Source organism: Mesocricetus auratus, unplaced genomic scaffold, assembly GCF_017639785.1.
Source record: "Mesocricetus auratus isolate SY011 unplaced genomic scaffold, BCM_Maur_2.0 Super-Scaffold_100015, whole genome shotgun sequence".
In the NCBI taxonomy this organism is placed as follows: Eukaryota; Metazoa; Chordata; class Mammalia; order Rodentia; family Cricetidae; genus Mesocricetus; species Mesocricetus auratus.
The window spans coordinates 55,281,308-55,298,851 of NW_024429198.1; the positions used below are offsets into that span (position 1 = coordinate 55,281,308).

Genomic DNA, 17,544 nt, shown 5'->3' on the forward strand with positions numbered 1-17,544 from the left:
CAGTGCCTAAAATCAGCATCTTTTCTAAGAACACTTATGACAGAGGCCGTTTTTCCTGTGACAGATTCAAGTATGCTAGCATTTTTCTTACAAACCTGCCTCCTTATGTGAATCTCGGTGTGTCCCACTGTGGTCCATCCTTCCATTGTTTTCCATCAGTATCTCAGTAGGACATTGACATGCCAGTCAAAGACATGGTGTTTCCAAACTCCTGCCATCCTTTGGTAAGCCTTCCATACCCACGTGGTTGGCCCATCCCTGGTGTAGCTACGGAGATTTTGGTCTTCATTTCTCCTCATTTCTAAAGTGACTCCGTGCGACCCTACACCAAGCTTGTGTCACCTGTTGTAGTCCCATCTCAAATACATTGGCCCTAGGGCCCTGCAATTGTGTTTCTGCTATTTATCTTCAGCCTCTGTCTCCCATCGCTCACATACACCACGCCACATTAATTTCATTTTGGCTTTGATTTGTCTTACATAAATAAATGCTTCATCTCGCTTTGCTTTTCTGCCAGGCTTTGATCCGTCATTGCTTCCCTTTCTTCTTGCCTGACCGAGACCATGAAGTTAACGTAAATGCCTCCTCATCAGCTTACCTAACCTCCTTGGGCCTCCAGTTGTTGCACTGTCTCTAGATAACAAATGCTGATACATTAATCCCCAGTGCTCATCTTTAGGACTTAGGAAACATGTTAGACATGCACATCTGTCTTTAACCTGCCTTTTTATTTCTCAGACACTCTGATTCTCACTCGTACTATTTGGCTTTAGTAGCAGTTTAATGGGCTTGAGTCTCATTCCTGTGACTCCAAAGGTAGTTTGAGGATTAACATCATTAAACTAGTTTGTTCTCCAAAATAGCTGTAGCAAGACAGAATATACATTCAGAAAAATATTCAAATCGTATATCCATTAAAAGAAGACAAAGATTCTCACTGCCATGGATTGTATTTCCCATATGTCCATGTGATGTGTGTCTCCCCTGTGCCGCCTACAGTCCATTCATGCTTCCTCTTTCAGCTTCGTAAAGTCGAAATGTGACGGATGGCTGTGTGGAACCTCGACATCCTTCAAAAAATGCCCAGACTCTGCCAACAGTGGACAGAACAGGAGGGACAAGAAGACAGTTGAGTTTCAGCCACATGTGGAGGATAATGGCCAGTGGGTATGCCGGGAGAAAGACGCCTGCAGACCCCAGAAAGGTGAGTGCAGTGTCTGTCAGCAGTAGCAGAAAGGGAAGCCACTAAGGACAGTGGAAGGTGGCTGGTGTCTGCAACCCAGTGAACAGCAGGTGACTTACGCTATGCCACACTGGAGTTAGCATTTCAGATAAACATATGCCTGCAAAGCTGTGGTGACACAGCTACTAGAGTCTCAGATCACATCTACATTTATTTCTCTTAGAGTACTGGTATGAGAACCTCTGTCTAGTTTGGCTCCCTTTTTAAAAGCTGGATTGGACAGTAAGTATGTTCATAGATATCAAATGTTGTTCTCCAAGTGAGTAACAGAATGAGGAGTTGAACATAAACCTCTCCTGCAAAGTAAGGCCTCATAAAGGTTGATCCTCAGTTGACTGGTGATGTGGGGAATGTAGACAGGAGGTCGTGAGCATCTTTACGTTGTTATTAAATGCAGTCACCCACGTCTGAACAAATAGTGCCTAGCATTCTTTGAAGTGCTAATAGCACTGCACATAACTCTGAAATGATAAAAGAGGTGTTTGTTTCCCAGCATAGACTCCTGGTACAGTCTATGCCACCAGCCTTAAGGACTAACTGGAAAGGGAATGTCCATGTGGACGGATGTACAGGAAACAGCCTCCCCTGCTCACACACTGACTCTCACCTGATTTTTTTGTGTGCTCCTACTTCCACCAGGAAAGCTCCTCTCCTGCAATTTTAAGCAACCAACTGTTTATAATCTCTGCATCAACTCTCACGTTTGCTTATTTATTTGAGAATGGGTATGCTCTGTGAGAAAATTCTGCATGCACCTGTCTCTGCTTTTCCCACCTGCTGCCAGCTTTGCTGGGTTCTGAGGGTTAATTGCCAGTAACCTAGAAATCGCTTTATCCTCTTCCAGGCAACCAAGAGATGACAATTTTTCCAAACTTCAAAAGGGAAACTCCACAATTTCTCTTTGGCAAAAGGCAACTATTCTAGAGAGCTCCACTGAAGACAGACAACGTAAAAGCTTCCTTTTAGGTGTTGCTACCTAAGACAGGTGAAATTGAGGAGACTCACTGTCTGGGATAGCCTCTCACTCTGTGGCAATAGTCTTTCAGCAGTGGGAAACCTTTACTTTGGTTCCCCTTATTTCTGCCATTGCGCTTCAGAGAGAGAGAGGTTCCACTCAGAGCTGGTCTAGTGGCTTCTCTGCAAGGCTTAACATAATTTTCTGTTAACTTGTCAACACATGTATGTTTGTGCCAGCACTAAAATGAGGAAATAAAAAACTATGTTGCAAAATAGCAGAGGGCTAACTGGCGGGTGTGGCTGGTGGAGACTCACACAGTGTTAGAGAGCAACTCTTGGAGAAGACACTTGTCGGGCACCACTGGGACAGTCTAGGTGTGCTGCAGGCAGACCTCTCCCTGTCCCAGCTACAGAAGACACTTGTCAGGCACCACTGGGACAGTCTAGCTGTGCTGCAGGCAGACCTCTCCCTGTCCCAGCTACAGAAGCCAGAAGCCTGGAAAAGGCTGGTGTCCCCCCCAAAAAATGAGTTTCTAATTGGAAACAAAATCATTTTGACTACCAGGAGTTCAGGACCCATTGCTTGTGCTGTGCCGTGTGCTGGCATTGCAGTACCTTTTCCTGTGGGCGGTGATCAGGAGTGCTGCTAGACAGCCGATCTAGCTCGGAGGAGCTGCGTTACACATCCACAGTTGTCAGGGGTGTATTACACATCCACAGTTCTTGGGATGTATTACACATCCACAGTTCTCGGAGGAGCTGTATTACACATCCACAGTTCTCGGGGTGTATTACACATCCACAGTTCTCGGAGGAGCTATATTACACATCCACAGTTCTCGGAGGAGCTGTATTACACATCCACAGTTCTCGGAGGAGCTGCATTACACATCCACAGTTCTCGGGGTGTATTACACATCCACAGTTCTCAGAGGAGCTGCATTACACATCCACAGTTCTCGGAGGAGCTGTATTACACATCCACAGTTCTCGGGGTGTATTACACATCCACAGTTCTCGGAGGAGCTGTATTACACATCCACAGTTCTCGGGGTGTATTACACATCCACAGTTCTCGGGCTATATTACACATCCACAGTTCTCGGAGGAGCTGTATTACACATCCACAGTTCTTGGGGTGTATTACACATCCACAGTTCTCAGAGGAGCTGTATTACACATCCACAGTTCTCAGAGGAGCTGTATTACACATCCACAGTTCTCGGGGTGTATTACACATCCACAGTTCTCGGAGGAGCTGTATTACACATCCATAGTTCTCGGGGTGTATTACATATCCACAGTTCTCGGAGGAGCTGCATTACACATCCACAGTTCTCGGGGTGTATTACACATCCACAGTTCTCAGAGGAGCTGCATTACACATCCACAGTTCTCGGAGGAGCTGTATTACACATCCACAGTTCTCGGGGTGTATTACACATCCACAGTTCTCGGAGGAGCTGTATTACACATCCACAGTTCTCGGGGTGTATTACACATCCACAGTTCTCGGGCTATATTACACATCCACAGTTCTCGGAGGAGCTGTATTACACATCCACAGTTCTTGGGGTGTATTACACATCCACAGTTCTTGGGGTGTATTACACATCCACAGTTCTCGGAGGAGCTGTATTACACATCCACAGTTCTCGGAGGAGCTGTATTACACATCCACAGTTCTCGGGGTGTATTACACATCCACAGTTCTCGGAGGAGCTGTATTACACATCCACAGTTCTCGGAGGAGCTGTATTACACATCCACAGTTCTCGGAGGAGCTGTATTACACATCCACAGTTCTCGGAGGAGCTGTATTACACATCCACAGTTCTCGGGGTGTATTACACATCCACAGTTCTCGGGGTGTATTACACATCCACAGTTCTCGGAGGAGCTGTATTGCACATCCACAGTTCTCGGGGTGCATTACACATCCACAGTTCTCGGAGGAGCTGTATTACACATCCACAGTTCTCGGGGTGTATTACACATCCACAGTTCTCAGAGGAGCTGCATTACACATCCACAGTTCTCGGGGTGTATTACACATCCACAGTTCTCGGAGGAGCTGCATTACACATCCACAGTTCTCGGGGTGTATTACACATCCACAGTTCTCGGAGGAGCTGTATTACACATCCACAGTTCTCGGAGGAGCTGTATTACACATCCACAGTTCTCGGGGTGCATTACACATCCACAGTTCTCGGAGGAGCTGTATTACACATCCACAGTTCTCGGAGGAGCTGTATTACACATCCACAGTTCTCGGGGTGTATTACACATCCACAGTTCTCGGAGGAGCTGCATTACACATCCACAGTTCTCAGGGTGTATTACACATCCACAGTTCTCGGGGTGTATTACACATCCACAGTTCTCGGAGGAGCTGTATTACACATCCACAGTTCTCAGGGGTGTTGTCACTCACCCTTTTACTCTCCAGCACCTCCCCTGACCCCTCGTTCTCTTTCTCTTTAGAGGGCAGGGGGATGTAGTGTGATAGTGAAAATAACATCAAAAAACCTTATCATCTGTTCACAAGTTTGAAATGTTTCAGCATTTAAGATATTCACAAGAACCATGAAGCTTTTATACTCATGGAAAAGACTGTGGTATTTTTCTTTTCTCTTATGGTCTGCCTGATCACTGAAGACATGAAGTTGCCCCCCTCGGGCCACTCTGCCACTGCAGAGCTAGTGTGTGCAGACTAGAGACAGAGCAGGATTCTCGCCTTGGCCTTTGCGGCAGCACCCAGCCCACCGGGAGAATTAACTTCCCCAGGTGTGCACTATGGGTCTGGATGCCCTGGTGATTACAGTGCCGGTGACCCAGCACTAACTGCCCAACTTACACTGCTTGGCTGCACCTCCTTAATTGCTTTCCTTTTGTTAGCATGACAGAATCTTTTAGTATACATTTCTTGTATCTGTTGTTTCTTTTGTTGTTGTCATTTAATCATGAAGTGCTATACAGGATATTTACTGCAGGACCATTAACCTTTATTACCGGTCTCTGGCTCCTTTACCTCTCCTGTTCTCTTCAACACTCTGCCAACTTTATTGATGCTAAACATATAGGAGACAGAGTTGACTCAAAGAGAAGCCTATGACAACAAAAATGGGTATATTATTATCAAAATATAGTCTACAACGTAAACTTTCTCTTCCATCAGCACTTACAATGTTGTATTTTAGTTGGTTTTCACTGAGTTATGTAGGATGGGGAGATGCTACTTTAAGAAAAATCTGAACTTGGCTCAAGAGTTCTTAGAAGGCATGCTCAGAGGGAGCACGTGCTCTTCCTGTCTCCTTCCTCCCCATGTGTGAGCAAACATTCTAGAACTGCTTCTACCTGAAAAATGGCTGATCCTCTGTTACAAGACCCTTAGCTGAGGCCGAAGCCACTAAGCACAAGTTTCGGAATGAAAATATTAGACTGTGGAGTATGGCATGCCCTTTTTTAACTCTGGCTGAACAGCACAGTATTTGATACCTGTTTCTTGTTCCTCTGTCACAGATCTCTGAATCCCTTTATATTTGTGGCAGAACCTCACTCCAGAATCATTTCAGGTTACTGATACTGTTGGCCACTCTTCATTTTTTCTTTGGGGGTGCTGTAGCTAATCTTATGTAGCTATCATCACTGGGAAAGTTCTTTGAGAGGATCTCAAGCACATTTTTTCCTGGACAGTGATTATTATTGATTTAACTAAAGTAAAAACAATCTCCAGTGCTTGCAGTGATGACCCATGGTGGATCAACACAGGAGACACAATAAAGGAATAAGTATACTAGAATTATCAAGGACCAGAAGTGGTTTCCAAATAGCCTCTTTTTTTTTTTTTTTTTTTTTTTTTTTTGGTTTTTATGAGACAGGGTTTCTCTGTATTGTTTTGGAGGCTATCGGTCCAGCCCGGCCTCGAACTCACAGAGATCCGCCTGCCTCTGCCTCCCGAGTGCTGGGATTAAAGGCGTGCGCCACCACCGCCCGGCACTCAAAATAGCCTCTTTAATCCAGGCACTAAGAGGAATGTAAGGCGGGATGAGACAGGAGCAGTCTGGGAGTCTGAGGTTTGGGGAATGGCCCCTTTGGTCTGAGCATTGGCAGAGGTGAGAACTCTCTAGTTGCTGGTTGCTTTGGTTTTCTGATCTTCAGTGTTGACCCCAATATCTGTCCCTGGGTTTGTATTATTTGTGCTAAAATCTGCATCGTATATTTAATCATTAGAAAATAAACTGATTCCTGGAAGTGTGAAATAAAAGATATGCTAAGCATTGATGTCTTTATCCACAGCACACAGAAGATAAGCACACTAGAGTGCTACAAATAAACCCAACCAGCAGAGTAAATCATCCTACCCAGTTCCCTAAAAAAGGAATTCAAGTTTAAGAACCTATCTTTAAGAGTTAGTATTGATGTAAATATGGGATATTGCCACTTAAACCAAAGCATCTACGTTTCCCATCCTCTGTAACTGAAAGAAATTACTGAAAATACCATCTACTTTACCTGTTGTTATATGTGCCTTAGGTCTTCTATCCCTAGACAATAACATGTATGCCTCTATGTCTTAGAACATAGCTCAACACATGTAAGTTCTCATTATATATTCGTTGACTGAACATAACATTAAATATATTGATTTTTCTTTTTCTTTCCTTGTTTCATTTTCCAAAAATAAGGACCTAACCAATTAGACCTTTTGACCTCAGCGCCTGCAGTGATTTAGTGATTTAAGCAAAATATATGCTTACCCCTTCAGAGTCCTTACAATGATTGATTGCTAATGTCAAAGAGAAAGACTGCAGTGAGGCCTTAAAATAGCAGTACCCGAGAAGTCAAGAAAACCATGGTCATTATTTCATTTCCTTTTATTCTAATTGAGGTTTAATTATATACAATACAGTTGCATGGGTCTTAGACTTACAGCTTGATATGTCTGACAATTGATTTACACCCGTGTAATCTCCAGTTCATATGTAGTACATTTCCCTGGTCACCAAAGTTCCCTGTGCTCTCAGCTAATCAGTTCCCTCCCTGGAGCCCTCCCTTCCCTGGGCTCATGAGGGCTTTCTTCTCACTGGGACTTCTCATGGTCATTTGTGTATATATGCCTCCCAGGCATTTTTGCTCTTTCCCAAGATACCACCACTTCAGTAATAATACCCACGATGACCTCTTTGAAGGCCCTGTCTCCAAATACAATAAGCTTTAAGGAGTATTTGGAATTATGCCTGGGATATAGCTAGTCCATAAACAAGTTATTTCCTTCCATAATTATGATTTTTATTTTGCTTTTGTTGTTGACAGCCTAAGGATTCCATTCCAAATAAATAAAATGTAGAAGTATTTTTGTATACCTCTTCCAGGTCTCAGAGGAGACAATCTTGGACCCACTAAGTATGATCTTCCTGGTGCTTTTTTATAATTGTTTTTTATCAGGTTGAAAAAGTCCCTCCTAGATAGTTGAGAGTCTTTGTCATAACTGGGTGTGCTTCATTGCTTGAGATGTAGGAAGTCGGAAAAAAAAGACAGAAAGGGGTCAGGGATGTACTAGTATGCCCTCCACTCCCATGACTAGCTTTCTCCAGCTGGGTCTCATCTTCTAATTTTTCTAGTACCTCCAAAGATAGCATCACTAACTAGAGACCAACCTTTCAATGCATGAGCCTTTGTGAGAACATTTCCTACCCAAACCATAATACTCATCCTTTTTTCATTCACCAATTTGATTATTTGCTAAGATATTGGTAATGTCTGTGTGGTTGTAATGATTGTTTCAGATTTTGTTATCATAACATGTCAGTGGAAACAGTGGCATGGATAAGCTCAGGTGTTCACCCTCTCTCAGAGACACTGCAGACCATACAATTAAGAATCCACCTCCTCAGAACTTGAAGAAAGGAAGGCTTTACGGAAACACCATAGGAGAACTTTGTGGACTCTTAGCATGGATGAACCCCTGCCCTAGAATGGCTTTAGTTCTGAGACATCAGCCCAAGCACAGACAAGAGACCCTGATCTCTGTGGAGGCAGAATCCTGGGTTCAGGTATCAGGGGTCTGTTTTGACCTGTCTGGAGATTCCCCAACATGCTGGCACACTCCCTGCTTTGTGTTCTGCCCAATACTCAGCTTTCATAGGATATTCTGTGAAAACTTTGAAATGAACATGCTGCTGCCTCCTAGGAAAAGAAAATAACATTGAGACAGAAGTATTCAATAAAAGCCAAGAAGCTACAAGACCTAGATAAAATGAACATACACACTACCAGACTAACAATAATTGATTTTTTAAAAAACTGTCCTGAAGAAGCAGAAGCCAGGACCATGTAGTTTCACAAGTGAATTTCAACAAATCTTTAAAAAGCAAAGCAAATGGGTGGGTGGCCTTGGTACATGCCTTTAATCTTAGTACTAGGCACAGAGAGATCTCTTTGAGTTCGAGGCCACCATGATCTATAAATAAGTTCCAAGAATGCTAGGACCGCTATACAGAGAAACCCTGTCTTGAAAAACAAAAACAAAAAACAGCAAAAAAGTAAGGCAAATGCTTCTCACAACCGTCCATAAAATAGAACAGGCAGGTATACTTCAGAACTTACTTTAAGAGTCCCCAGTACTGAAACCAGGCAACCATAAAACAAACGTCTATTATAAATATGCATGGAAGTAGCCTAAACAAAAACAGTAGCAAGCTGAATGCAGCAGCATATTAAGGTGATAAATCACGACCAAGTGGCATTAGTACAGGAATGCAAAGGTGATTCAACTCAGAAAAATCAATCAATGTAAAGTACCACATGAGCAGAACGAAGCCAAACCACATGATCATCTCAGTCGACAGAGGAAAACACATTCGACAAAAATCTTCAGTGGAAGATTTCCTAAGTAGTTAAAGGAATTTATGTGTAAAACCCACTAACAAATTCTCACAGTCCTCCAAAATAAATAGAGATAATTTGTGTTGTTGAAAAGTAATAAATATAAAATAAAACCAAAAAGAGAAAATTAAGTAGGGCTCATAAAAGTTCACAGAGACTGAGGCAGCAATCCTGGAGTCTGCATAGATCTGCACTAGGTCCTCTGCATATGTGTTATAATTTTTACCTTGATATTCTGTGGACCCCTAACAGTGCGAGCATAGATGTCTCTGACTCTTTCATCTGCACTTGAGACCCTTTCTTCCTACTGAGTTGCCTCATACAGCCTTGATAGGAGGGTTTGTGCCTAGTGTTATCGGGTCATGCCATGCTTGGATGCTCTTGGGTGCTCTTGGGAAGCCTCTCATTTCTGAAGGAAAATGGTGGGGGAATGGATCTGGGGGAAAAGGGAGGTGGGGTAAGGTAGAATGGGAGAAATGAAGGGAGGGGAAGCTGTGGCCAGGATATATTAAAAGCAAAAAAAAAAAAAAAACTTGAAGGCAAGGATGTAATTATGTCACTAGACCCAAGATAAATGATAAATGTGTGTTTATTGGGGATAATTACACAGAACAAAACGAAGTACTGCCAGAGTGTTTCCCTGTTCTTCCTACTGGATCCATGGACCCAACAGAAAGAGGGCTCAAAGGGAAGCCATGCCTCAAGTGCCTCTCTTTCTTCTGCCTGAAGCCACACCCAAAGGGGTGTGGCCGCCATGTCAGGTCCCAGATGCCTACAAAATATAAATTAGATAGGAATGATAGATATGATAGATAGACAGATAGGTTAGATTAGATAAAACCAAAAGAAAAATGACTCCTTTTGGTACTACCATCATTTAATTTAACATCTAGAAGTAAAAAGTAATGAATCAACTAATCAGTACTTCTTAGGAAGGAACAGGGCTATAAAAGCCCATGCTGTAGAAAATAAATTTTTGCTTAAGAATATTGTAGGACCCTATAATGAAGATATTTTACTCATGTCTTTCACATAATGCTTGTTGTAGTCCGATACTGAGTTCTTTAAAAGAAATGAAATATTTTTGTCTAATCTTAAATGCTTTTAAAGAGAATCCTTCAACTTGAAAGGTCTAGAGATGCAAGGTGCTAAGATTTTCTGTTTTGTTAGCAAAAAGATTTTTATTAATAATAGTTAAAGAGAACAAATTATAATAGTTTACCATCGTAGATTCCCATTGTAAAGCCAAATCATCAGCAAATGTGACAAGCAAATGTGTCAAAAAACAAAATAACCTCTGATATTGGACAGGTGAGTATATTTTGTTTGTAAATCACTGATATGTATCAAAACAAAACAACATAAGGAATTTTTCATCTGTCATTGTTACTTTTCAGGAGGAAAAACCCGTTGTCTGTGGAGATTTTGAGATGCTTAAAATGGTCTGCTTTGTTAACTGAAATAAACCTAACATTTCTTTTATCGAACACTCAAACTGTTTTATCTGTTGTTTATACAGAGACAGCGACAAGAGTTAGAAAAGATGCATCCACATCTCCTATGCTAACAAGAAGGCCTAAGGACCCTGGGACTCCAGCCTCATCATCATCCCAGCACAACGCCTCACAGTGAGTCTGGGAGAGCCTTGACTTAGTGTTCCCCATAAGAAAATGTTTATAAGACTGAAGAAATCTTGGCAGTTTTAGTGCTCTTACTCTAATGACACTTATTATAAAGCTGTAGATCTGGCAAATTCATTGCAGAGTTCTTTTCTCCATATTTGCACTTTCTGAAATGATTATGATGTTACTAAGGATTGCCATAGAAATCCAAAGCATCCTGTCCACAGAAACTCTGCTTAGCAGCAGGTCTTTCTCAACTGATCATGGAAGGTAATATATTTGGTCTATACTTTTAAGTGTTAAATTCTAAAAATCACAGTGGATTTTGTGCTAATGGTATGCTTACATCCACTAATGCCAGAGACTTTAGAGGAGCTAATCAGCCCATTCTTGAGTTAGGGAAAGAAATATATTATTTAAAACTTCTTACATTAATATAACAACTCGTATAAACATATTACACACTTAAGACTCAATATATTAAACATCAGTTTCAAAAAGACTTGGTTTATGTTTCCTTGGGGATAAGGTTGGTCTGGGGTACTTAAGTCACTCATATTTTATCACATGCATATTTATTTTAAGACTTTAATTTTTAATTTAATTGTCTCAATTGTTGATCTCAAGGCTGGTGATTTCAAAGATATACTATAAAACATATTCTTTGGTTTATGGTTTGAGGAAGGAAAGAGTTTTAACTCTTCATTCTCTATAGAGATATCTTTCATCGAAGTCTCATATAAGTGCAGTCACAGATGGGAAACCTACATGTTCTTAAGAAGTGGCGTTTGCTCTAACTCTGGCTCTTATTGGCATGCATTTGATTCTGGAAGCAGAAAGAGAACTACACAAAAGACCTGGGAAGTGACTGCTGCAGAGGATAGTACATGGGGCTGTTGTCTGTTGAATGCTCTGTACAGAACTGTGTCAAATTCCTTAATGTATCATCTGATTTAGTCTTCACAGCCTGTAGAGATAGGGCTACCTTCATCCTCGTTTTAAAATTGGGAAGCCATGACTCAGAGATATTGAGTGTATTCTGTAAGACCCTGTCTTAGTTTGGTTTTCATTGCTGTGAAGAGACACCATGATCATGGCAACTCTTATAAAGAATCTTTAATTGGGGTGTCTCGCTTAGAGTTTCAGAGGTTCAGTCCATTATTATGATGGGGACCTTGGCAAAAATTTAGGCAGATGTGGTGCTGGAGCTGAGAGTGCTGTATCTTGCAGGCGACATGAAGTCAACTGAATGTTTCACTTGAACAAAAGACATGTCAAAGCCCACCCCCACAGTGACGGACTTCCTCCAACAAGGCCACACCTCCTAATAATGCCACTCCCTTTGGGGGCCATTTTCTTTCAAACCACCACAGACCCTTAGCTAATAAAAGGCAGGACCAGCATTTCAAAGTCCAAAGCCATTAACTTAAGTAGTATAATGACCAACATCATTAGTCTCCCAACTGTAAAGGTGACATAAAGTAACTAGCTTGCCCATCTTTCTCCACTGACCTCTTTCTTGCTTTTGGTGCTGGCACTGTTGGAATTTGATAGCAAGAAACACATGATTTGTGATCCTTCTATTTTATACTATGCCACATTGTGGGTGGAAGCATGTATCTATCCAGCCCTCATGGATTAGCTTGGCCGAGTTAGAAATGGCTGGTAGTCTAGATCTTCCATCTCAGTGAATTTTCTTACTGTTGATATTTCAATGACATTTTGTTGAAACTAGGGCTCAAACTCAGGGCTTTGTACGTGGTAGGCAAGCATTCCACCCCTAAGCTACACCATAGCACTAAAATGTGATTTTTAACACAACTTTAATGTATCTGTGAAGGGTTACTTTCAATTTAAAGGGAAGCATGAAAAATAGGAATAAAATGTTTCTCTGTAAGAGTTTTGTAAAAAATATCCTCAGCATAAATTTTCTGAATGGACCATATCAGCATGGTAGTGTGTTACAAGCCCTGGTTTAAATTGCTGCGAACACTCATATTTACAGATGTTAAGAAAAGGATAATTCATCTCCTGGCCCTTAATACTGCTGATCAGCTAAATATAGATGCTCAGGAGCTTTGTAAATAATAAGCATTTGGCTGACTAGAAGAATGTGTACCACACCACATCTGATCTTTCGAGAAGTTCACAGGAGCATATCATTGGTGTATTATACAAAGTGCAGAGTTGAAAACGATTCAGTACTATGAAAACCAGCTACCAGGACAGCACAGTGGTGCTTCTCCATCATTAGGAACCAGAGCATTTGAATCATTCACATCATAAAGTATGTACTAGTCATTTTAGTAGACTTTGTTTTCATTATGCAGACTCTGATTCTTCCTCCTACAAGTCTTTAAAGAGAGTAGATTTTTAAGCCTTATTCACCCTAAATTCCAAGAATGCTTAAGGTTTATGAAAGGCTTTCAAAAGATGATGGCATGTTTCAGTATTGGAGAGATAAATTTTTCCTTTGTTCTTGGAAAACACCTGAAAGTATCCCATATCATTCCATGTACAAGCAAAGAAAAAAGTCACAGCAGAGTCATGTTTTCTAATCATGGTATAGGTTTTCAGTTGTTCTCTCTGCTAGCTGTCAATATAATGTGAAATTTTCATTCCCCATTCAAGATGGGAAAAGTTTGTGGCAGAAAATGTTAACATTTGCATTTTTATTTGTTGATTTATTTAAAGGACAGCCTCTCCTACAGCAATCCATCACTTGGTGACACCCCAGATATGAATAATGTATTGCAGACTTGTGGTTACAATGTGTAGTAAGTGCTTGAGACAGTAAAAGAATGGTAACTATGTTGCAAATGTAATATTTATCAACTCATAAAGTTTACTGCTTTTGAGGTTCAATAATACTGACCATAGGACATTAATATCACTTATCTTGATTTTAGCTGGGCAACTTTATATGTAGAAATATTCATCTATCTCATGCTAACAAAATAAATATGTACTTTACAGCACAAGCAAAAAAAAAAAGTATTATACCTTCCCTGCTGGAAGCCATTTTACCTGTGACTCCAGTGCTGGTTGTGCACCCCTAAGCTCTCAGTGATGGTAGGGACAGTGGTTATCTTGGTCTACGAGGATTGTGGTACCAACAAAATGATACTGTTCACTTCTGCTCAGTAAGAACAGGTGGTCCTGCACAGACCAGTCCACCTGGAGGGGCTCTGTTCCCTCTCACCGTGAGCACCGTGAGGATATGTGAACCTTAGCTCAGGGAGAAAGCTAGGGATGTTCTCTGTTGCTCTGAAACTGAATCGCTTGATTCTCTTTTATCCATCATGATGCCAGAGATGGGCAGGTTACCCTTTGCCTCTCAGACGAATCGTTAGGAGCACAAATATACCCTTATGTACCTTCCCAAACTGGGTATATCCACTGCAAAAATAAAAAATAAAAGAAGTTTCTAAACACCAAATCCAAAGAAGTGGTATATTAACCAACATGGATGGTGTGCACTCCCTTAAGGTGCAGAATTAATGTGTTTCAGCACTGTAAATAACCTTTCTGGTTGTATGTTTGCATTAATGTGACTTTGGGTTTCAGGTCTTTGATCTGAAGCTACACTAGGAGGTAAGCGTTACACAGCTGTGCGTCCTTCTGGGTGACACAGCACATTTCTTATTAAAATGGAGGACTGCCCTCTGCTCTGTGCTTCTTCACAGCAGCGGAAATAGTGATGGAGTTTCCAGTTCTCAGTTCTGTGGCAACACGATGATGATAAACAGACTAACTCCAGACCCATGGCTTCAAGGTCAATGCACAATCTCTGAAGTGCAAGTTCACTGAGCCCTTCCCTGCCCCTCTGTGACTCATTGGACACTAGGACGCTTGCTCTCCCGTATCTGTTTCCTGTGACTGGTGAAGAGGAGAAAGGCAGTCCCTATACATCATGCCCAGAAAGAAAATTAGTGCAGTTAACACTAGACTCATCTCTCTCGAAAAAGTGCTGTTTGTCTATCTTACTTTGGCTTTTTTTTTTTCATAAAGATTTGTATTTTTTTCTTTTCATTATTTTTTTAAACACCTGGGTAGATTTGCAAAATACTGATATAGGGCATCTTCTTTCTTTTTTTATTTTTTACAGTTTCTTTTTTTTATTTTTAAATTTAAATTAGAAACAAGGTTGCTTCACAAGTCAGTTCCAGGTCCCTCTCCCTTTCCCTCCCCTCCTCCCGTGCCCTCCCCCAATCCCCCCCAATATCCCCTCATTTCCTCAGGGAGGGTGAGGCCCTCCTTGGGGGTATCCATAGTCTGTCATTTCATCCAGGGCAGGGCATAGACCCTCCCCCAAGAGTTCAGGGTGAGAGTGCATCTCACATTGTTGGATGGGAGTCCAGTTTTTAGAAAAAAGCTTGCTTCATGTGTCAATCCCAGTTACCTCTCCCTCCCCTCCTCCTGCACTTCCACTGTCCCCTCCAGCCTCCCACCCTTTCCCCACTTCCTTCCACATAGGTGATATCCAGATTCTGACTAGGCCCTCCCCCCAAGAGTCCAGGCTGAGAGAGCATCCCTCTTTGTGTTATGGACACATGAAGTCCATTTGTATGCCAGGGATAAATACTGATCTACTGCCCAGGACCCCATAGGTTGCCCAGGTCTCTTTACTAACTCTCACATTCAGAGTTCTAGATCAGTCCCATGCTGGCCTCCCAGCTGTTAGTGTGGGTTCCAAGAGCTCCCCCTTGTTCAGGTCAGGTGTTTCTACTGGTTTCCCCACGCCATTCTTTACCCATTTGCTCATCACTCCTCCCTCTCTGTCAGAGGTCTCACTGGTGCCAGATCTCTCTTCAAACCTATAATGACTTCCTCTATTATGGTATCTCTCATCCTGTTCTCCCCCTATTCTTACCCCAACTCAACCGTCTTGCTCCCCCATGACCTACTCTCTCCTCCTCTTCTCCCTCTCTTCTTTCAGCACCCAATCTCCCTACCCCGGCCTGCTGCCAATCTGTTCAGGAGATCTTGCCTCATTCCTCTTCTCTGGGGTATTCTCTTGGGTTCTTTCCTGGTTCCCAGACTCTCTGTCAGTGGAATTGTAGGCTGACACTCCCCTGATCCATGTCTAAAATCCATATAAGTGTGGGTGTCAGTGTGGAGGCCTAGGTAATCTATTGAGCCTTGGGCAGCAGATCAGTACTCATCCCAAGTATACACACAGACTTTGGACTCCCATCCAACAATGTGAGATACATTCTCACCCTGAACTCTTTGGGGAGGGTCTAGGCCCTGCCATGGATGAAATGACAGACTATGGACACCCCCATGGAGGGCCTCACCCTCCCTGGGGAAATGAGGGCGTAATGGGGGGGGTTGGGGGGCACGGGAGGAGGGGAGGGAAAGGGAGAGGGACCTGGAACTGACTTGTGAAGCAACCTTGTTTCTAATCTAAATTTAAACTTAAAAATAAATAAAAAAAAAGAGTGAGTACATGCCATGTTTCTCTTTTTGTGACTGGGTTACCTCACTCAGGATGGTTTCTTCTAGTGCCATCCATTTGCCTGTAAATTTTAAGATTCCATTGTTTCTTTCTAATGAATAGTACTCCATTGTGTAAATTCACCACATTTTCTCTATCCACTCTTCAGATACTTAATTTTTAATTGGATCCTTTGGTGTTTTGGAGACTTGCCTCTTGAGTTCTTTGTATATTTTGGAGATCAGCCCTCTGTCAGATATAGGGTTAGTGAATATCTTTTCCCATTCTATAGACTGCCTTTTTCTCTTGTTGACTGTGTCCTTTGCCTTACAGAAGCTTTTTAGTTTCAAGAGGTCCCATTAGTTAACTGTCAATGTCAGTGTCTATGCTACTGGTGTTATGTTCAGGAAGTGGTCTTCTGTACCAATTCATTGAAGAGTATCTCTAATTTCTCTTCTAACAGGTTCAGTGTGGTTGGATTTATGTTGAAGTGTTTGATCCATTTGGACTTAAGTTTTGTGCATGGTGATACACATGGATCTATCTGCAGTCTTCTGCCAATTTCCAGTTATGCCAGCACCATTTGTTGAAGATGCTTTCTTATTTCCATTGTATAAATTTAGCTTCTTTGTCAAAAATCAAGTGTTCATAGGTGTGTGGGTTAAAATCAGGGTTTTCAATTTGGTTCCATTGTCTACCTGCTTATTTTTGTGCCAATACCAAGCTGTTTTCAGGACTATAGCTCAATAATAGAGCTTGAAGTCAGGGATGGTGATGCCTCTGGAAGTTCCTTTATTGTACAGGGTTGTTTTGGATATCCTGGGTCATTTGTTTTTCCATATAAAGTTAATTATTGTTCTTTAAAGGTCTGTGAATAATTGTGCCAGTATTTTAATGGGGATTTCATTGAATCTGTAGATTGCTTTTGGCAAGATTGCCATTTTTATTATGTTGATCCTACCAATCCAAGAGCATGGGAGACCTTTCCATTTTCTGGTATTTTCTTTTATTTCTTTCTTTAGAGACTCACAGATCGTTATATACAGGTCTTTCACTTCTTTGGTTAACGTCATCCCCAGATATTTGATGCTGTTTATGGCTATTGTGAAGGGTGATGTTTCTCTGATTTCTTTCTCAGCCAATTTATCATCTGTATATAATAGAGATACTGATTATTTTTGAGTTAACCTTGTAGCCTGCCACTTTCATGAAGGTGTTTATCAGCTGTATGAGTTCCCCTGCAGAGTTTTTCAGGTCACTTACGTAGACTATCATATCGTCTGCAAATAGTGAAAGTTTGACTTCTTCCTTTCCAACTTGTATCCCCTTGATCTCCTTTCGTTGTCTTACAACTCTAGCTAGAACTTCAAGTACAATATTGAAGAGATATG

At 41.7% G+C, this 17,544-nt stretch overlaps 1 protein-coding gene across 5 annotated transcripts in view; it reads left to right on the forward strand.

Annotated features, from left to right (window-relative positions):
* Positions 1-17,544, forward strand: part of Kiaa1328 (KIAA1328 ortholog) — a 242,993-nt gene that overhangs the window by 191,556 nt on the left and 33,893 nt on the right. For all 5 annotated transcript variants that reach the window (XM_013122841.3, XM_040757961.1, XM_040757962.1 and 2 more), the window contains 2 exons: positions 1,023-1,204; positions 10,611-10,719. In XM_013122841.3, the coding sequence (XP_012978295.1) occupies positions 1,023-1,204; positions 10,611-10,719 (291 nt within the window). The remainder of the gene's footprint in view (positions 1-1,022; positions 1,205-10,610; positions 10,720-17,544) is intronic.